The sequence below is a fragment of the Papaver somniferum genome, chromosome 9 (assembly GCF_003573695.1).
Source record: "Papaver somniferum cultivar HN1 chromosome 9, ASM357369v1, whole genome shotgun sequence".
Classification (NCBI taxonomy): Eukaryota; Viridiplantae; Streptophyta; class Magnoliopsida; order Ranunculales; family Papaveraceae; genus Papaver; species Papaver somniferum.
The window spans coordinates 118,402,566-118,425,688 of NC_039366.1; the positions used below are offsets into that span (position 1 = coordinate 118,402,566).

Here is a 23,123-nt window from a genome sequence, read left to right on the forward strand (position 1 = left end):
TTTCTGAACCCAATCCCAATTTAGGGAAGTGGTCGTAAATCCAAACCTACAAAAATATCCACGTACATGAAAATTTAATTGGAAGTAGACAAATTTAGAGAATAATTTGCTAATTAACAATGTAGAAAAACTCACCTGAACAAGAGTTAAGTAACCTCCAATTTGATTACACCTAATCCTCGACCCTTTGCTCATCTCTTCTAAAACAAAAGCAAGCACACCAGTGGCCCAAGAGTAATTGTTCATCTCATAGAGATCCTCCAAATGCTGTAGATAATGTGCATCCACCCTATTTCCATAAGTGTCGGGGAAAATGACAGTTCCTAGCATATATAACCAATAAGCGGTGACATGATGCCTAAGGGTCTCCGCGTCCATCACCAACTTTCCTTTCGCCACCTTCTTTTTGGTCTCAGAAAATGATGCCTTCAACTTAACCAACTTGAATTTCTTCACCGTCTTCTTTTTTGCTCCATTTGCCTCATATGCATTATACTCATCGCCTTTTTAGCGGACCTCACTGAACGTCTAAAATCACATTGAGACTTTCTTGCATCCCATCCTATACATTTTTGAGCCAATGCTTCAAGAGCTTCATAACTCATCGAGGGGTTGTAGCCTTCTTGAAGATATTTACCTTCCAATGGTAGGCCGGTGATATTATTGGCAATCATCGGGAGTAATTTCCATCTCGCCGAATGGAAGATGCATTGTATATGTCTCAGGATAATGCCTCTCGAGAAATGCGGATACGGCAACAACGTCAAAATCAACATGTGTTAACTCAATAGCTTTGTATAACATACATTCTTTAACCTTCGCTTGAAACTCGGCACACTCCTTAGAAAGATCCCATTTGGACGCCTTTTGACGTTTAATAACACGAACTGCATCTTATGATCCTACGAAAAGAACATAACACTATTAATACTTGACGAAACATATTACGTTTTCTGAGTTAAACCAAAAAAAAATTACGTTTTGTTAAATAATGAACTTAAAGGATACCTTTTGTCGCATAGATCTTCGCAGCCCATGAGTGTTTGTACCTAAACAATGTTTCCCCTCCATAATTTGGAGTACCATAAGTTGGGTCCACTGGATCCAAACACAAATTATCAAGGGGAATGTGTGAGTATTTTTCTAGGCGGATTCGGCTTCCGTTTCTCCACAAAATGAACAATTTCTTGCTCTTCTTCATCATCAGGCTCTTGCTCCTCTTTCTCCTCTTCCTCCTCTTCATCGTCTCCCGCCTCTTCATCGTCTTCCTCCTCTTGTCCTTCTCCTTCTTTGTCAGATCCTAGTTCTTCTTCGTCTACATTCTCAACATCTCCTCTTTGTTGTTCAACCTCTTCATTTCCTTGCTCTTCTTCATCATCAGTCTCTTCTTCATCATCATTCTCCATCACCTCTTCATTGACATCTTGAATTACATCATGAACATTATCTTGGTTGACTTCGGGTAACAAGCCCCCTCCATGTTTAGCATTTGTGGTACCACACTTTCGGAAATCTAAATGCTTTGCTCCACGAGGGGTGGGAGTTTTCAAATCCTCATCTACTTGTTGTCTCAATCTTTGTCCTTTGTTCCTAATGAACAAAAACCAAAGTATTACCTAAACATAAGAGAATATTGTGTTATAAAATGAAATAGGAAATAGAACTAAAGAATAAAGTAAACAAAACACTTAACAGACAATAGTTCGGTTACCTGAAAAAAAATGCGAGGAAACCGAACTAAATATTTCAGAAGTTCGGTTAGACAAAAAACTAACGCCAAAACTGAACTCAGTCTTTACCTTTGAAAAATTGAGTACGGTTACGAGAGTTTTTTATGCGAGCACACCAAACTAACTATTCCAAAAGTTCGGTTACTGAGACAAATTATCGACAAAATCGAACTCATTCTTTCAAAGGAAATATTGAGTTCGGTTACGAGAAATTTTTTTGCGAGCATACCGAACTATATAGTTCGGTAAACAAATATTAGTCTTATAGTTGCGAGCACACCTAACTGTTCATATTTTGAAAGTTCGGTTATCAATTATAGGGTTACAAAAAACATTCTCCTAACCGAACTATCAACTGTAACTACCATTTTGAATGGGTTTTGATGATTTCTAATCGATTTCTTCAACAAATAACGAATTGAAAAGAATGGGTATGAAGGAAATTACCCGCGGATTTGCATTTCACTTGAATCGGACTTCTGTTTTGCGGTTGGATGATTGATTTTTCCTGTAAACGGTTCTTCAAGTTCTTTGAACTTTAGCAATTCTTTTGGGAGATTCACTATATGTGGAGTCCCGGACTCAATCCTGGTTGTCTGGGTGTGTTCTTGGCACGCATTGCTTATAAAGATTGATTAATCGACGATGAAATTTTTTCGAATCAACGATTAACGTAGATGTTGCGATGTTGACGAAGAAGAAGAAGAAGAGGAAGAGGAGGAAGAAGATAAAGAAAAAAAAAGAATCAGTTTTGAAACTGATTTTAGGTTTTAAATTAGATTTGAATTAGAGTTTAATTAGTGGGTTGGATTAGTGGGTAGTGGGTTGGATTAGTGGTTATACTTTGGGTTAGTTATAACCTTAATTAGAATAAGGACATATTAGTCTTCCCTAATTTTTTAAGACACCCCTTATAATATAGAGGTGGATATTTGTATCATAAAGTAGCCCCCACCTTTTTTGAGTAGTCCCCAAAAATCGTTCTTTTCCTCCAACTTCAATTCGAATGAGGTGCAGCGTTTTCACTTCTAGCTCAAGCCTCAAATTTGTAAACTAGTCCCTTCATCTCACTGTTATCCCGTTTGTTTTTGATCGGGAGACCATTTACTTATCTCATTTGGTGGTAGAAAGAAGGTGTCATTTTAAATTCATACTAGATAAAATAGTGTAGCCAGAAATTCATTTAAATGGTGTAGGCTGTATATAAGGACGAGTTCATCATCCTTTCTTTTTGTTTATTTTTCCTATTTTTAAATCAGCGTTGGGCGGCTACAAGCCTAAAAATGTTTTAGGCGAGCTCAGGACAATATGTTCGCATAGGAAATGAATATGATGGATGGTAGACTGCACTCTAGAGCGGCATAGATGTCAACATTCAAGGAATGTCCTACAATATCTACTCTTGTAAGTATTTAGGAGCGGGTTATATTTAATGAATAATGTACATCATTTTACTATAATAAAGAATAGAAAAGGGGACCTTTCGACCGTGGCCCCTTTTTTACTAAACTAGCTTCACTTATTTTTCTAGCAAAACTACACAATAAAGGGTTATACCGTAACTTAGTTCATAAAGCTCTTTTGTCTTCTCTCTATCTCACTCTTTTTCGTCGAAACATCTCCACCACTTCCGCCATGAATTCTGAAACACCTCCACCATCAAAGAAGGACAACGGCCACAACAAATCTGAGGCCTAACATCAGATTTCAGTCCAGGTTAGTAAATGACGAATCAAATTACAATTTTATTCTTCTCTAATTTTGGGAATTTTTCAACTCATATTTTTTTGACCTAAATTTGAATTTTGGCTTCCCAGTTTTATATGATCCTTACAATGGATTCATGGAACGACTTTTAAGGTTATTCCGTTTTGCCTCATTCTTTTTGTGTTTCTATATGTTGGACTGGCTTATTAGTATAAAGTATATTCATGGATTATCGGGACTGAAATTTTTATGGATCACTTCAGTGATGGTTATTATGATTTTTGATAATAACAACGTCCATCCATTGGGTGGATTTTGGAGTTTTTAGATAGGCCTTTAGTAATTTTGATATACCAAACGAATCAATTGTAAATTTACTGACTTCAGCGTGTTCACTGAGTGCGATTGTTTTAGAAATTACATAGTGAAATATAAATTTTCCAGTTCATTAAGGGCTTGGTTTGAGTTGATATGGAAGTGAGTGTTCAATACATCCGAAGGTCACGTAAGAGAAGGAAGCTAATGCAGATTCGTTCTGAAAATAGAGCAACATAGATCTAAGCATTGAGTCAACCACACATAGCTTAGGTTGAAGTTTTACTAGAGCTACAAAGAGCAGAGAGATTACCTAATGTAGGATTTTAATTAGCTTTTCCAACACCTAATTTCTTTACTCGCGCATTTTGATTTACATTTAAGGATCGCTAAGGTTTGTTTGTGTCTGTTTGCAGCCAGCGTCTCTGCTGTTCCACAAGAGAAATTAGAGGAATTCCTAGAAGGGTTTGCCTGGGAATATGATAAGGTGGGATTTTGAGTATTGTATTTCCTAATTTTATTTAATATGATTTTATTGTTTTAGCAAATTAACTCACTACACTTTGTTTTCCATGAAGCACCAGGGAGATTTTCACCAATGCGTTGATCTCCTTAATCATTTTGCCTCATTCTTTGAGAAGCACATAAAGTTAAGAAAGGTTTTGCATGTTGAAGATGATTCTCTTGCCGTGGATTTTCCCTTACAAAGAGGAGATTTTCTCAGCATTCTCCACGTTAAAAGGATCATTTTAGAGAATTGCATGAACAAGCATTTCTATAGTTATTTTGAGGTATGTTCTATCCGATCTGGTGTTTTGTTTCCCCAATATATGCTTAAATTAAATAATCAATGGGACAACAACTATGGCTCATAACTTGACTAAATCATGTCCTTTATAATATATCTTCAACCTTAATCTCCTTTTCCTGATTATTTTGATAATGCAACAGTATTGTTCGTCTATGTTGGCTTCTACTGATGTAGACATTGTTGAGATAAGTCTGCGTACTTTGGTTTGGTTGAATTCTTGAAGGAAAAAAATGGGGAAGTTCTATTTACTTTTCCACAAGGTTGGGGGAGCAAGGATGAAGGACATGAGCCTTTGGCATTATCATGAGCCGTAGAGAGGACGGCGATGCAGTATCTTATGAGTTAGGTTGTACCCTTCACTTTGAGTTATATTCCGTAAGTGGTTCATCAAAAGAGTCCACAACAAACCAAACAAACCAGATGAGTGAATGGTTCCAAGTCATTCATTTTCCCAACATACAAACCGATGATGAAAGCTTCCGAAATAATGTTGGTTTTCAGCGTTGTAGGCTATGTGAGTCAAATTTTATCATGTGAATTTATGATTCCGGTTGCAACTTAGGTTCCAAAATGGATGCATTAATATAGGAAATAAACCTAAAGGTTATGGCAATAAAAAGTTTCTTTAGAAATTAATAAATTAAAATTTATTTTATTTTTAAAACAAAACTAGTCATAAAAACCCAAGGTGACCAAACTTGTGGTATATAAACCCCACTCAAATCTTGTGATCCATTAAAACTCCATCTTAAACAAAATTGATACAAAAACCCCAAATTTCAAAATTGGTTTCATCAAATTCTTTGGGGTTTCATCAACCGCGAATTACTTTTATTTTGTTGGGGTTTTTGTGTTACTTTTGTTTTGATGGGTTTTTTGTGGATGTATAGTGACTGACACCTTTGGGGTTATAACTCGCGGACTGTTTTTAAAAAAGGTCTGATTAAAAGGTATCAAATTTCAATATTTGTCATGTTCCTTTAAATGGCTTTTTGTATGGTGTCAGCCTTGGCCAACAACAGTGCAACTCAGTAGTAAGGGGTGTTCTCCTAACGTTTTCTTATGGAAACGAAACAAAACTAACAAACAAAAATTCATCAAAGTTGTGAGGTTTTAGTATGAGGCTATGAGCGGGTACCATGAAGTGTTATATGAGAAGTTTTTGATTGTGGAAGAATTTGGTTCAAGCGGCACTCGCATCGTGCGTGCGACTTTACTAGTGTTGGATAAATAATACTACATTGGTAGTATAACATCGTAATATTTTCTTTTAAAAAATAAATAAAAAAAAAGCCTCGTAATAAATTAAATTAATCAAGTTCGTTAATTGGCTTGCTTATTTGTTCCTTCTGGATTCGTGAAGAAGTTGTTCGTATACATGAGCATTAACCTACCGAATAAGAAAACGGAAAATGGGTCATTTGTCCAAATATTTTTAAATCACGGTTCAAATGGACGAGTAAAGAATAGTTTGGGTGAAATGGCCAAAAAAAATAGCAAGGATGAAACTGGATTCATCCTAGCTTAAATTTTAAAAATAGCAAGGATGAAACTGGATACATCCTGTGTAAATTAAAAATAAGAAAAAATATTTGAAAATGGGCACGATGAAACTGGTTACATCCTGCCTATTTTTACATTTTTGTCCATTTAAACAGTATCAAAATCTAACTGTCCATTTCACCCAGAAATTGTTGATTTTGGTCTTTTTAACCAGTGATAAGAATAAGGTTGGTAAAAAGCACTTTTAAGGTATGCATTTGACATACAGCCTTTTCTGCTTTTGGTAACACTAACCAGCAGTGCCTTGAATTGCCATTAGAGTTCTTGTTGAAAAGGATTGGAATCCAAAAGTCAGTGAAGAATGTAAGATCATCGCATTTTTGAATTCCTTTCACTAATCAATTAGGAAACAAGACGAGACAACAAAACAAGAAGATAAACCTTTCGAAAATATAAAATAAAGGGGAGACATGCAAGATGATTACCGTTTTTATTGACTATTGAACCATGAACCATGCAATGCATCATCTGTAAATAGTTCTACGCTTACTATCACCGGAGAAGGCGTATTTAGGTTTCCTAACCGGCCCACTGATGAAAGATTTTTACTAATCAAACAAAAATTTATACTTGACTAGTCTAATTACCTATCAAAAACAAAAAAATGCTACGTATAATTTTCATTAAATAATTATCCATTTGATAAACATTGCTTGGCTAGTTAAGTGCTATAAATAGGAACCAATTAGAGATAAACTAAAACAAGAACTAAAACCAAAAAGATTCACTAGCTAGTTCATCATCAGCTTTAAGACTTTCTAATCATGTCTTACTTTTCTTCTTCTACTTTTTCTTTCGCTTCTTATGTTTTAGTACTGTGTATGTTGCTTGGGATGCAGATTAACACAACGTCTGCTCAGCTAAATACCAACTTTTATGGAACTAGTTGCCCCAATGCTCTCTCTACCATCCGAACTGCAGTGCGTTCTATAGTTCTAAACGACCGCAGAATGGGAGCTTCAATACTACGTCTTCATTTCCATGACTGTTTTGTTAATGCAAGTAATTAAACTACATCATTAATTAATTTTCCTAATATGTAGATAGAAAGTTTACGAACTCACATCTATATATATATACACACACGTCTGTATAGAAAGTTTACGAACTCATCACTGATTATTCAAGGCCGTTGATGGACTAGGTAAACCGGATGACAGCCCAAGGCCCTTAACCTAGCAGCCATACATATCTTTTTGCAAAACGTCAATTTTCAGTATAGAGTTTTTAGTGGCACAATGGGGATTTTTTATTTTATAAGATACTAATTAGAATCAAAGGTTCAAGTGATCAGTAAATATTTTGCTGCCTAGAAATGCATCTAACACGCATCTATGTTGTGCCACTATAGGGTTGTGATGCATCCGTTCTGTTGGACGACACAACGGGCTTCACAGGAGAGAAGAATGCAGGGCCAAATGCAAATTCACTGAGAGGGTTTAATGTCATCGACACAATAAAATCTCAACTTGAGACACTCTGCGCTAGAACTGTCTCTTGTGCTGACATCCTTACCGTTGCTGCTCGGGATTCTGTTGTCGCTGTAAGTAGGATTGTTGACTTTATTCAAAAAATCACATTTCCTTTTGATTAACTAAATTCTTTTTCTTTCTTTCTTCAGTTGGGTGGTCGATCATGGAACGTACCATTAGGAAGACGAGACTCCAGGACCGCAAGTGCGACTGCTGCAAATAACAACTTACCTGGTCCTGGTTCTTCTCTCAGTGGCTTGATCACCAGCTTTGGTAACAAAGGTTTTACTCCCAAAGAAATGGTGATTCTCTCGGGTGAGTTTGATAACATAACTGTGATGAAGGTCTTAACTCAATGTACAACTAATTGAGACTGATTTTAGATTTGAATGATATGTTGGACTCTGTTTGTACCATATCCAAAATAGCACTCATACGTATCGCATGAAGCTTATAATGGAAGCTTAAATCCGGTTTATTGTGGAAGCCGGTTGGTTTATTAGGAAAATCATTGGGTTTGTTTTGGAAACCCACAAGGCTTATTGTAGAAGCCTGAATTGGTTTATTATGGAGACCAGAGGGTTTATGGTAGAAACCCACTTGGCTTAATATGGAAGCCCAAATTGATTTATGATAGAAATCCACCTGGCTTAATATGGAAGCCCAAATGTCCATGGGTAAAAAGATCTTAATAGAGAGGTTAAGATTTTTATGGAATAATTATTATAGATAATTATTAAATATTATTTAAGATAAATCCTGATGGAAGGAGGATAATTATCTTAAGTAGTAATAATTATTATTCAAGATAATAATTATTTAGGATAAATGTGGATTATGATAAATATTAGGGTTTATCATGAATCTGGTTGTTATTTGGGATGAATACAGATGAGGGAGGTTATTTGGATAACTATTGAAACCCTAAAGTTACATCTCTTTCTGCCTATATATAGAGGTTAAATCTCAACCAAAAGAAGAAAAACGATTCTTTTCACCATAATATACTTGCATAGAACATCCGCTGACTTTAGCATCGGAGTGTTTTTGCAGGTACCCCCACCACTCTGATCAATTCTTTGGAGATTCTTCGTCAACGGAAGCGATTGGATCAACCTTCCCGCATCTCGGAGATTGTTGGAGTGAATATTTTTGCACCAACATTTTTTGGCGCCGACTAAGGGGACTACGAAGAAAAGATCGTGCTCCTCAATTGATAGAAGTCGTTCTCAAGTGATTTTCGAAACTAGGGTTTCAAAATCATTGTGAACAAGGAGTTACAGAAGGTTTCACAACCTTTATAGAAGTTGCAGGAGTCCCAGCGACGTAACAGAAAGTTGCAGGAGCTTCTGAACACTTTCAGAAAGTTACAGGAGGTTCCAACAACGTACCAAAAAGTTGTTGTTTTTCCAGCGACGTACCAAAAAGTTGCAGGGATTACTGAACACTTTCAAAAAAGTTGCTGAAAGATCCAGAAATTTTTCAGAAGGTTGCGGGAAGGTCCAAAAACGTCGCAGAAGGTTCTGCCAAAGTTGTAAAAGAAAAGTTTGAAAGAAAAGAGAAACGAATGGAGGCATCAGGAGCAGATCGACATGAGATGGATGTAGATCTACCTGCTGGGAATCAATCGAATCAACAAGAAAATACTCGAACTTTGAGAAGCGCTGTTGTCCAAAGCTTCGACGAGAGGGATGGGAGATCGGCGTCGGTGTCATCAACAACATCAGCTTCTCGTTCACGTTCAGAGGGATTTGTTCCTAGGGTGAACTACGTGTTGGTAAACAGATCTCCACCTCCTATCACCAGCAGAAGAGACCGTCGTCAAGGAGAATCTTCAGGCAACATCCGAGCAACCAGGTCCTTCGAGAAGGGGATATTGCTAGCAGAGGTGTGAGTGCTCGAGCTAACAATCCACCTGTTAGTCAGGATAACACCACACCAGCCGTACAGACCAACGTTCCACCTACGGGAAATAACCCGCTGGTGATGCCTATCAATTTAACAATTCGTTAGCGGCTGCAGGAACTGGAAAGAGAGAACAAACGACTCAAAGTTGCTTTGGAGAAAAGAAGGGATCTTGAAGCACCAGCAAACTCACGTTCTGGAAGTGGAAGGACAAATCGTCACCGAGGTCCAGATAGTCCACGAAGAAGAAACGAAGTTATTGATGATCGTTGGCGAAGTAGGTATGATGGAAGAATAGTTGAGGATGAAAGGGACCGTTTACAAAGTCTTAGTCGACGAGGAAATAACCTTTATGAACGTTATACTCCAAATGATGATTATTATTATGAAGTTGAAAGAGGTAGTCAGGAAGGGACCATTCGTAGGAGGCAGGGACTGAGAATTGATCGAACCAATGATGGGTACTCAAAGAGATCAAGGCGTGAAAGAGATCATTCCAAAAGGAGAACATACCTTGTTAGGAATGAACGAATTCGCAAGGAAACGGAGGATGACTCGGAGAAGGACGAAGTGCTTAGCAGAAAGAAGCTTAGCGCCATGATTGATGAGTTGTTAACGCAAAAGCAATCTAGAGATGAAGAGCAGCAAATCTTATCCATGAAGAAGTTAATGGATTTTCCATTTGTTGGGAAGATAAGGCGATTCCGCCCACCCTCAAACTTCAACCAGCCTCAGTTCAAAGAATTTTTTGACGGCAAGAATGGGAATCCGGTGGAGCACGTCCAGCGTTTTCAAGCCTCGATGAGTTTGTGGGGATACAATGACGAACTATTTTGCAGAAATTTTCCAATTACTTTGACGGGTAGGCTCTAACTTGGTTCTCACATTTAAAGTCTAATTCAATCAAGGATTTTGGAAGGTTGTCGGATGCCTTTTTCGAGCAGTACAAGATTAATCTCGGGAGCAAGAAGGGAAGCAGTCATTTATTCCTCTTGCATAGGGAACCTGGCGAAAGTCTAGGTGATTTTAATATAAGGTTCCGTCAGGAAGTAAGCGAAGTTGGAAAAGTTGATGAGAGTTTCGTGATAGAAGCATACAAAAATTCAATGGAGTATGATGAATTCGGAATTTACAATTCATTAACAGTCCAACCAGTTGGAAGCCTCAAAGAGTTGTATGACAGGTATGATAGATATGCTAAGGCAGAGAAAGAAAAGAAAGCAAAGTTGTCGCGAACAGCAAGAAGGATAATGGTCGAGGGACCGGCGAAATCGAAAAAACAATTTGAAGGTAATACCAAAAACAAGAGCCATGAAGGTCCAGCAAGGAAGGTGAGAAACGATGAAGATTCACGTAAGTCGCAAGAAAAGCAAAGAGTAAAGTTTCCCAAGTTGAATATTGGACTTGGGGAACTTTTTAAGAAGATTAAAGACTCGCTTCCCATTCCGGAGCCCCTACCAGCAGAAACAAGGGATAAGAGAGATAAGAATAAATATTGTGCTCATCACAAAGATCATGGGTACAATACATACACTTGTCGTGCTCTCGCAACGGAAGTCCAGATTGAAGAAGGAAAGCTGCAGCAATACGTGAAGAATAGTCCGGCACAAGTCAACACACTGGCCAACACTCTAGATTTACGAGAGATTAGAGTGAGCCACGCAAGAGTTAACACAACTTCGATAAAGGCTCAGGATAATGCTACACGGTTGAAGTTACGTCATATTAACGATTGGCGAGTATCGAACAAGGTCGATTATGCCAGTATGATTGGTACGGAGACCTTGGAAGAGGGGAAGACTGAGATTTATTTTTCGAACGCTGATCTTTCTAGAGTATATAAACCACATAATAATGCAATCGTGATTCTATCTCTCATTGGGATGTATAAGGTACGTCGAGTTCTGGTTGATACTGGAAGTTCAATTAACGTCATATTCTCGGGAGCATACTCTTTAATGAATTTGAGCGAGAGGAAAGTTGAAGCAGATGATAACCCTATCATTGGATTCAGTGGAGAAACGATGACAACAATATGAAGGATTAATCTGCCTACGATAGTGGGAGGAAGGACGGTTATGCAATATTTCTCGTTGCTAGATTTCCGTGCACCCTACAACGCTATCTTAGGGCGTGATTGGATCCATGCAATGGAGGCGGTAACTTCCACTGTCCACCAGTGCTTGAAGTCCATTACTCCAGCAGGGGTGATGAAGGTTAGAAGCGACCAGGTGGCATCTCATAAATGTCACGAAAGCGCAATGGAGGAGTATAGAAAGTCAGAACTAAAGGGTTCAGAAATACTCCAGGTGGAAAAGAAATTGTAGCAATCACAGTGCTTCCCGACCTCTTATCAAGGAAGAGGAAAGGAAGGACCACCAACTATTGAGGAGTTGGTGGAAGTGCAAATTGGGGATCAGAAGGAGCAGACAACGTTTATCGGAGCAGAATTGCCGTTAGGCGAAAGTGAAAGCTTGATCACCCTACTGAAAAATAATAAAGATGTCTTCGCTTGGAGTCTCAGGGACATGCAAGGTATTGACCCCGACATCGCATGCCATCGGTTGAATATCAGTGAAGGATTTAAACCAGTGAGGCAGAAGCCACGAAAAATGGCTACAGAATGGAAGGCAAAGGTTGTTGAGGAGATTGACAGGATGTTAGAAGCAAGAATAATAAGACCTGTCAAGTATCCAGAATGGTTAGCAAATATTGTAGCAGTTCCGAAGAAAAATGGGAAAATTCGGGTATGTTTGATTTTACAAATTTGAATAAAGCATGCCCAAGCGATCCTTACCCCATACCCAGGATTGTTGAGTTAGTAGACGCTACCTAGGGATTTGAAAGATTGGCATTCATGGACGGATATTCTGGTTATAATCAAATTGTATGAGGAAGATCAAGAACATACGGCGTTCATAATAGACAAAGGGATATATTGTTACCTCGTTATGCCATTTGGTTTGAAGAACGCGGGAGCAACTTATCAGCGTCTCGTGGATGAAATGTTCAAGGATATGATTGGGAAAACCATGGAAGTTTACATCGACGATATGGTGGTCAAGTCCAAAAAGAAAGAATCTCACTTTATGGACTTGAAAAGAACCTTTGATCGGCTCCGGAAATATGGGATGAAGTTAAACCCATCGAAGTGCTCTTTTGGACTCATATCTGGGAAGTTCCTTGGGTATATGATGACACAAAGAGGAATTGAAGTCAATCCAGAACAAATTAGAGCAATTTTGGAGATGCCATCGCCAAGAAACAAAAAGGAAATACAAAGGCTTACAGGGAGATTAGCAGCGTTGAATAGATTCATTTCTCGGTTTTCAGACAAATGTAAGTCCTTTTTCTTAGCCTTAAAGAAGTCCGAAAAATTTGGTTGGAATGAGGAGTGTGATCATGCATTTAACGAAATAAAACAGTATTTAATCTCACCGCCAGTCCTCACAAGTCCAAAGACTGGCCAGACGGTCTACATCTATTTGGATGCAAGTGATTATGCTGTTAGTGCAGTATTGTTTGTTCGAGAGCCGGAGGAGAGGCCAGTCTATTTCGTTAGCAAATCACTAACAGATGCTGAGACTAGGTACTCAAAAATAGAGAAAATGGCATTAGCTCTTATGCATGCAGCAAGGCGTTTAAAGCCATACTTCGAAGGATCGCGACTTGTGGTTTATACTGAGTACCCGTTAAAGAAAGTATTAGGGAGAACTGATGACTCCAGCAGGCTGGCCACATGGGCTACTTATCTCGGTGCTTACACCATTTATTATGAGCCAAGAACAATCGAGAAAGGGCATGCAATAGCATCGCTGATGGCGGACTTCCCAGTAGATGACATTCCAGTTTCAGAATCCATACTCGAGGAAGAAATCTTACATGATACGGAAAGTATACTGCCTATCCCGTTACCGTGGGAACGTATAAACGTTTACAAGAAGTCTTCAAAAGCAACTGGGGTGCAAATGGGTAATAAGGACTCGATGATGACACCCAAAGGTGATAGTGGAATGTGGAATATCTACACAAACGGATCTGCAAATACCGACGAGGCGGGTATTGGGTGTGTGCTGATTTCACCCGAAGGATTACGGATTGAGAAGGATGTCCGATTGGGATTTACAACCTCAAACAACCAAGATGAATACGAGGCTGTAATTTCAGGCTTAAAAACTGCTATTCACTTGGGGGCGCGGAAGGTTAAGCTGATAACAGATTCAAGACTGGTAGCAAACCATTACAGTGGCACATATAAATCCAGAAATGAAAGGTTAGCATCTTACTTGGAACACATACATGAATTAGCAAAGGAATTTGAGTTGTTCGAAATCGATCAAAAGCCAAGGCTAGAAAATAGGCATGCAGACGCTCTTGCTTACGTGTCGGCAGCCGTTGTGTCAGACACAACACGGTATATTGTAGTCGAATTCCAAGAACTTCCCAGCACTCACAACACCATCGACGCTGCATGAAAAGTTTACGCCGGTGAGAATAATTCTTCCTCACTCGAAATCCCTGAAGATTCTATGGATACCGATGAAGTAGATAACATCCAACCTAAAGATTGGCGTCAACCATACATTCGTTTCCTGCAAACGCGAGTGCTTCCACAGGATAAGAATCAAGCCGGGAAGATAACAAGAACTGCTGGGAGATATGATCTTATTGAGGGAGAGCTATACAAGAAACCGATGTCGATGGAACCATACCTGCGATGTGTAACTCGAGAGGTAGGGAAAAAATTGCTAGCAGAAGCACATGAGGGGTGCTGCGGAAATCATTCTGGAGGAAGAAGTCTGGCGCATCGGTTGCTGTCTCAAGGATATTTTTGGCCTTACATGCAAAATGACGCGAAGGAATATACCAAAAGGTGTGTGGCATGTCAGCTGTATGGACCTCTAATAATGAGACCAGCAAATGAACTGCATCCAGTCATGAGCCCATGGCTATTCAACAAATGGGGTTTGGATATTGTAGGTCCATTCCCCACGGCACCTGGGGGCGTCAAATATTTGTTGGTCACAACTGATTATTTCACGAAGTGGGTAGAAGCTGTGGCACTGGTAAGAACGGAAGCGGTTCATGTCCGTAAATTCATATGGGAGAACATCATTTGTAGGTTCGGCGTGCCAGCAATGATCGTTTCCGATAACGGGAAGCAGTTTGATTGTGAGTCGATAAATTCATTGTGTGAAGGGCTGCATATTAAACACAATTTCTCTACCCCATATTATGCACAAAGCAATGGACAGGCCGAGGCGACTAATAGGGTTATCTTGGATAACCTAAAGAAAACCTTGGACAAAGCCAAGGGAAGATGGACAGAATTCTTTCCTGGGGTTTTGTGGGCATACAGAACCACACCAAGATGATCAACAGGATTTTCACCATTTACACTAGCATACGGTACGGAAGCAGTACTTCCTGTGGAACTATTAGTTCCGACCACCAAGACACTAGCGGAACGGTCGGGTCAAAACTCAGAAATTCTTTCAAAAGACAAGGAGATGATAGAAGAGGTCAGGGATGAAGCTTCGAGAAGGTTGGCAATATACCAGCAATCCATGAAGCAGCAGTACAACAAAAAGGTACGAGAACGGACTTTTCTTCCTGGAGAGAAAGTCTTGAGAAGGGCAAGACCTAAATCGTTAGACGGAGGCGTTGGAAAGTTGGGAGAGAATTGGGAAGGACCCTTCCTAATTGATAGACCCGCTAGTGGTGGTGCCTATTGGTCAAGGAATATGAATGGGAGGGAAGAGCCCAAGCCATGGAATTCTTTCAACCTAAAAAAATATTTTCATTAATGTAGATTTAATTTCGTATTAATGTAGATTGCATTTCTTCAATAAACTTTTTTCCTACAACTAAAGTGTACTTTCCAAGAGTTGGAGCGAATAATGATTACTGCGCCAGAGTAAGATTTGCAAGCATGGGATATAAGCAAGATTGTCGAGGGCGCCTACATCCGAACAAGGTGTCTTTCCAGAAAAGATTGCTGGTCGACGAGCTAAATATCAAGGTATCAAATGACAAATATTGGATAAGTGTCAACATGGAATTCTCCAGTCAAAGTGAGAAGTTAGAGAAAATAAACAGACATTCCGTTAAAGAAGGAAAAACAAATTAAGAGTGACAACTGGTCGCTAGGTCCTTACGAAGTAGTAAAAGGTTCATTGGTGCGCATCTACGGGAAGGGAAATAAGCATAGCTAATAAGGAGCGCAAAATTGAAGCATCAAACTGGATGTCTAGAGTCCTATTCTAGCCTAAGAAGAATGGAAGGGAAATTTCTAAAAAAAAAAAACGCAGGCAACTACTCTTCATTCCTCTTCCGGGTCGTAGAGTTTATCGTCAACACCGTCAACGGCTTTTTCGACATCAGAAGGAGCAACAGTATAACCTCCAAGGCCTTTAAACTTAATGTTGGCACGATCGCTTTGCTTACGCATCAGCTTCATAGCGTTGTCAGCATCACGACCCTTTGCGTGGAGGCCTTCGATCTGGCGCTTCAATCTGTCATTCTCGCGCTCGAGACGGTGCGAGGCAAGTTCATGATCTTTTTGTCTCCTGACTAAGGCCTCGTAATGGAGCTCACCAACCTTTCGAACAAGTGAAAGACCCTGCAAGGAGATAGGTTAAACATTGCAGAAGAATTCGGAATTCAACAAGGAAGCAAGACGTATAAATTAGTAAAACACTTACGGCGAAGTGAAATTGAGCTGCACGGTCAAGAGCTTGATCTATGTCAGTCATCTGGTCGAACAATGACGATCTACCGACAGCATACCGGAGAGCATAATGCCGCGAGCTACAGTTGGGTTCTAAATGGCAGAATCACCAATAGTCACCGTAGATCCTGTTGACCTGTACAAGCCTGGGTGAAAAGGAGCATCTTCGAATGGCAGACGAGGTTGTTTTGGTGTTTTTGAGGGAGGTGTAGCAGGTTTGTACTCAGGCGACGAACAAGGATCGTTGGATCGATTGATACTTCCAAGCTCGTCGTCACTTATTGCCACTAAGAAAGGTATTTTGCTTCCCACATCAGCAGTACCAACATCTGCATTAGGAATAAAAGTTTTGTCAGCCTTGGTGGCTCCGTGGAAGTTGAGAGGCCAATCCCTGACAGCTGACGGGCGTTTGGTGGCGCATCGTTTGTGACCATCTCCTTGAGCTCTAGTTTTCTGACGGATTGGCCCGACAGCTGTCGAATTCCCTTGTCGGTTAGTCGATCGCTTGGGAGAAGTCATGCTACGGGTATTCAGTGGACCAGACGCTGGTTCTTTAGAAGATTGTTAGTGCTGCAATAAAGACGAAAGAGTCAAGGGATGATCAGTTAGTAATCTTCGACACAGAAGACGCTTCAAAGAGAAAGAAGTAATCAAATACGGGATTAGCTGATGTATCGATGTACCATGCAGCGCAAAACAAAGCAAGAGAAATTAAGCTGGCTCTGCAAGTTCGAAAGCTAATGTACTAGAACAAAAAAAAAAGAACAAAATGAACAAATCCGCACTTACCCAAGGGAGCTGGCAAGGGAAGAGGGATAGATGCAGATGTGATTTTTCGACGACTATTCACCCATATTTATACAGAAAGATAAGGGTGGACAGTTGAAGTTTCAAAAGAAATCAAATTCTTTGTTTGAACGGAGACTAGATTCCTGCTGGCTATAGGTACGCGGTGAAGGAATATCATAGCCAGATTTCTCGTTGTTGTATAGGCTTAGAATTTAAATGAAAATGAGCTCTCTTAGAGTTCTAAGAGCTTTCAAATTCATTAGTTCTGTATGGAGTCATATTCCTGTTGGAAACGGTAGCCGTTGATGGAATATTGCTGTAAAATCTTCGGTCAGTAACAAAGCCAAGATATGTGATGTACGCAGAAAAGCAAAGGCACTGGCGTTATCTGGAAGACTGGACACTTATCGGAGAATTGCGAGAAGTGAAACCTGGAGAAGACATGTCTCTGTGAGGTGAAACATGTGGGATTAAGTCACAAGTATTGAGGTTATAAAGTTCCAAGGGACTATTGGAAGACCATAACCATGATTGGCTTGTGGTTTAGCAAGGACGTACCCATACTTGACAAGCTGCATGTTTAGGTGACGAATTTCAGGTACATATCATGTTTTTTTAAGAATAACAAGATAACATTCTTCAGTTTTCGTAGGAAAGGTCATGCATGATTTGCACTACGATGAGTCATGGTTCGGCTTTAATATTCTTAACTCTTCGAACAAGTCGAGAGTTAAGAGGGGGCGATGTTTGTACCCTATCCAAAATAGCACTCGTACGTATCGCATGAAGCTTATAATGGAAGCTTAAATCCGGTTTATTGTGGAAGCCGGTTGGTTTATTAGGGAAACCATTGGGTTTGTTTTGGAAACCCACAAGGCTTATTGTAGAATCCTGGATTGGTTTATTATGGAGACCGGAGGGTTTATGGTAGAAACCCACTTGGCTTAATATGGAAGGCCAAATTGGTTTATGATAGAAATCCACCTGGCTTAATATGGAAGCCCAAATGTCCATGGGTAAAAAGATCTTAATAGAGAGGTTAAGATTTTTATGGAATAATTATTATAGATAGGGGTGTCAACGGGTCCGGGTCCTTCCGGGTATCACTAGACCCGGACCCTACTTATAATGGTCGGGTCCGGTTCCTAACGGTTCCGGGTCCGGTTCCTAAACTTGTGGACCCAGAACCGGACCCGTTTAAATACCCGGGTACCCATCGGTTCCGGGTACCCATTGGGTCTTAGTAAAACTATTTAAAAAACCTCAAAAACTTAATATATTTCTCTTTTTGGCTTGGATTTAAGTAATTTTTGTAAAAATTTATTATTATTTCTTATTAATGTACTAAATAAAGGTTAAATGTAAGAGAAAAAATTTAAATGAGTAAAATATCAAAGCTAAAACTAGCAAAAATACTTGTAATTTTGCTACAAACATGAATAAAAGAATGAATAAACGGGTACCCGATACCCGCGGGTACCCAACGGGTATTACCCGTTTGGACCCGTTTAAATTCGGGTCCAATCGGGTAATTACCCGTCGGGTCCTAAGTAGCTAATGGGTCCAACTTTAGGACCCGGAACCGGACCCAAATATACCGGGTCCGGGTCCGGGTAATGGGTACCCATTGACAGCCCTAATTATAGATAATTATTAAATATTATTTAAGATAAATCCTGATGGAAGGAGGATAATTATCTTAAGTAGTAAGAATTACTATTCAAGATAATAATTATTTAGGATAAATGTGGATTATGATAAATATTAGGGTTTATCATGAATCTGGTTGTTATTTGGGATGAATACAGATAAGGGAGGTTATTTGGATAACTATTGAAACCCTAAAGTTACATCTCTTTATGCCTATATATAGAGGTTAAATCTCAACCAAAAGAAGAAAAACGATTCTTTTCACCACAATATACTTGCATAGAACATCCGCTGATTTTAGCATCAGAGTGTTTTTGCAGGTATCCCCACCACTCTGATCAATTCTTTGAAGATTCTTCGTCAACGACAGCGATTGGATCAACCTTCCCGCATCTCGGAGATTGTTGGAGTGAATATTTTTGCACCAACGGACTCAAAAATGGTTTCATTTAGCTGATTCTTTCATTATCTATTGCCAGGAGCTCATACTATTGGTCTATCTAGATGTCTACATTTTCGGAATCGAATCCACACCGAAACCAACATAGATACGGCGTTTGCTAACTCCTTGAAGGGTATTTGTCCCCTGTCAGGAGGTAGCAATAACCTGGATCCTTTCGATTCAACCCCGGTAGCATTTGACAACACTTATTTCAGGGATTTGACAAACAGGAGAGGACTACTTCATTCAGATAAAGTACTATTTAATGGTGGTTCGACAGATGCTCAAGTCAGAGCTTACAGCAATGACAACCCTACATTCTTGGCTGATTTTGCTGTTGCCATGGTGAAGATGGGTAATCTTAGCCCATTAACAGGTAGTAACGGCAAAATTAGAACCAATTGCAGGAGAAGAAATTAAACGTTGTTTTTCGTTCTAATAATGACGTTATTGTAACCAAGTAATGATGCTTTCCTATAGAGGAAAAATATAGTTTCCTCGTTTCATTGTCAAATCAATGATCCCTATGAATAAAACTGAAGTTGTTTGTTAAGCAAGCCTGTTATAGGTGCGGAATGGTTTATTAGATGGGCGGCAGTGTGATAGTAATGTCCCTCTAGTTGGTTAGGGGATGTCCTATAGAGAGTGTAAATTGACTAGATTATCCTCCCCATTTTTTAACCTAAATCAAAGCTAAATTGAAAATTTGTTTTCTTTCTTCTGCTCTTCTCCTCCTCCCATCAACCGTAACCTCCATTAAAACTCAAAATTTCATCGTCTTCGATTGATCGACGATTCGAAAATTAATCAAGTGTAGTGTAATGACTTATATGAGGTATGTTTTGAAAACCCAATTACGATTTGGTTTATTTTATTCGATTTAAGTTTAATTTCTATAAAAAATTAGGGTTTTAGATGAAAATTGAAATTGAAATTTCTGGGTTTATGTGAGTTACGGCTGATTTTAACTCAATTACGAACCGTAACTGGAGATTTTGATGTTATTACGGTTCGTAATAGTTCAATTACCAACTGTATGTTCTTATATCTGAGAATTTTCTTCAGTTACGGTTGGTAACCATTTTAGTTTACGAACCGTAACTCAGTTACGGTTGGTATCGAGCATTTGGTTACCAACTGTAACTCAGTTACGGTTGGTATCGAGCATTTGGTTACCAACCGTAACTGAGTTACGGTTCGTATCGAGCATTTAGTTACCAACCGTAACTGGTTTTACGATTGAGTTTTCTTCAAATTTAACCAGTTACGGTTGGTAGTTCATCTTTTACGAACCGTAACTTCGATTTACAGTTGGTTATCAGCAAAATTCCAACCATAATTAGCTCTGAAAATATAAAAAATTGATTTTTTTTACGTACTTTAGATAACTCTGAGCAACAAAAAGCTAATTGGGACTACTTAAGTATACCCGGTCATTTTCAGGTCCTGGTTCTTCATTTTGTTGGTTAATTTCTTCAATGGATTGAGATTGACTTTCTCCTCTAAACTTTTTTTTTTAACTCTAACAATCTGATTTTGGTTTTGATTTTGAGTTAATATAAGTGAAATTAATTATTAACACTAAACTTGATTATCATCACTAAACTAGGTTATCAATTATGAGGGTTAATTTATCATTTCCAATTTTTTTGATAAGGGACACTTGAATTATCGTGTAATGACCTTTTTTGTCCTATTATAATGTCGCCCCTCTAATAAAACATGTCGCCCCTGTAACAAGCTTGTTGTTAAGGTCACATATACATGAAAACAAATCACCTAATGGGTCTCCGGAAATAGGAGTCGTTTTCAAATGTCAGACAGAGGTTCGTGCTTCACAAAAAAGATCATTTCTTCGTGCTCTTTAGAAGTCATTTTTACTTTTTTTAGAATGGAGTTCCCAACTTTATCAAGTCAAGAAAAACTAACTTTTGACTTCCCAACTTTATCAAGTCAAGAAAAACTACTTTTTGTGTAGGATCCAGACATTTTTGGGTGCCTATAGCGATATATAAAGCTAGGGTGACCGATTTTTTATCCCGACTAAAAATCCCGCTTCTAACAAATAGGTGGCCGCATTTTAATCCATTGATGATCCTAATGCTCAGAACGTTCCATGAGCCGTCCATTTCCCTCTCGAGAGATTTTGGGGGATGAATAATCGGTAAGACAGTGACCATGTTGAACTTTGAGGAGTTGGAGTTTGCAGGTATCAGATTATTTTATAACGAATTAGTTTCTTTTGCCTTGTCAAGCATTCAACTTATATATTCCGTGGATTAATACTAGTATGTTTTATCCATACGAATTTTATTGCTCCGAAGAATCATTCCCATATATCAATTCTCCTACCTACATACTGTTTTGTCCTTAAATATAGTTTCTTTTATGCTTAGCAGCTCAATGACAATGATTCAGACTCGATAATATCGCTTTAACAGTTGTCTGATATGCTGCTTACCAATCAATAAATCAGCGTTGTATGTTCAAACAGTCGCAAAGCTAACTTTCCGTGAAGGACACTGATTTCAAACTGGGGATGAGAAAGCGACTATGCTAAACAGTTAGTTCCTGTGGTAGCAATTTGGGAAAACACTTCTCATTTTTCTTTCTCTTTTTCGAGAAAAAAGAACAAAGACAGCTTAGAGCATAAGCTTAGCAAAACAGAAAGTAATTTCAGCGGGAACACAAAGAACGAAAGACTTGATTTATCTTATCATTGTTCTTTTGATGGCATCTAATACAATGAGGTGAAGGAGGGAATTTTGCTCGTAAAAAGCAAGATTGTTAATAGGGGTACCAGATTAAGTGGGGGTGTACCAAAATCAAGATAAGACAAAACATGTTTATATATATAGGACAAAACAAGTTTTGCTTTGGGTTGGTACACCCCCACTGACACCCCATTAGCAGCCTTGGTAAAAAGCTATCCGATTTATCAGGTGCATATGAAGGCATACTTGTATATTTAATGTATTTTTTCTCTTCACCTAATTCACTTTTTAGGTGATCTTGGATTAGATGTTAATAAAGAATATCACGGACGAGGTTAACCGGTGAAGTAGGTGCCCGAGTTGGGTTGGAACTTGGATGGATAGTGACAAGGGAAAAATATCATTCGGTCCTTTTTTAGGTGGTTCCAAGTCAGTTTGGTCCTTTGGGAAAACGCCTTTACCGTTTTGTTCATAATTAATTAAAAATATTTAATGGACAAAAGTATCCTTCCGTGTTAATTTCTACTTATTTTTTTCTAGCAGTTCATTCTTCAAAATGAACTCCTGTTAATTTCTACTTATTTTTTCAGAAATCACCTATATAAATCAGAGTTCATTCCAGAAATGAACTCCATATAAAAACCTAAAAAAACAGAGTTCATTCCAGAAATGAACTCCATATAAAAACCTAAAAAATCAGAGTTCATTCCAGAAATGAACTCCATATAAAAACCTAAAAAAACAGAGTTCATTTCAGAAATAAACTCCATATAAAAACCTAAAAAAACAGAGTTCATTCTAGAAATGAACTCCATATAAAAACCTAAAAAGAACAGAGTTCATTTATGGAATAAACTGCAGCATCATCATCTTCGTCGTCTTCAACAGCAGCAGCAACATCAAAAATCGTCTTCATCATCTTCGTTTCAATCTTCATCTTTTTCATCATCTTTAACAGCAGCAGCAACAGCAAAAAATGACGAAAAAAGAAAAATCATGGTCGTCTTCATCATCATCTTCATATTCTTCATCATCAACAGCAGCAGAGACAAAACATTCAAAAAAAAGTTCATCACAAATTCGTTTTCATCGTCTCCACCATCTTCAATACAAAAGAAAAAGAACATACAAATCTTCATCGTTTCATCATCATCATCATCTTTCATCTTCAACACCATCGTCATCTTCATCTTCAGAGAAAAAAAAAGAGAACAAGAAAAACTAGGCCTGAAAATTTAGGAGAGAGAAACAAAATCTAAAAATGATTTCTTTTTTTTGCTAATAAATCCTAAATA

The 23,123-nt window shown here is 38.6% G+C and overlaps 1 protein-coding gene across 1 annotated transcript; it reads left to right on the plus strand.

Moving 5' to 3' along the window:
- Positions 1-6,849: 6,849 nt before the first annotated feature.
- On the plus strand, positions 6,850-19,564 carry LOC113307952 (cationic peroxidase 1-like). Its single transcript, XM_026556425.1, has 4 exons — positions 6,850-7,124; positions 7,478-7,669; positions 7,748-7,913; positions 19,152-19,564. Exons 1-4 carry the CDS (start codon positions 6,891-6,893, stop codon positions 19,532-19,534), a joined length of 975 nt encoding a protein of 324 aa, XP_026412210.1. The 5' UTR covers positions 6,850-6,890; the 3' UTR covers positions 19,535-19,564.
- The last annotated feature ends 3,559 nt before the right edge of the window (positions 19,565-23,123 follow it).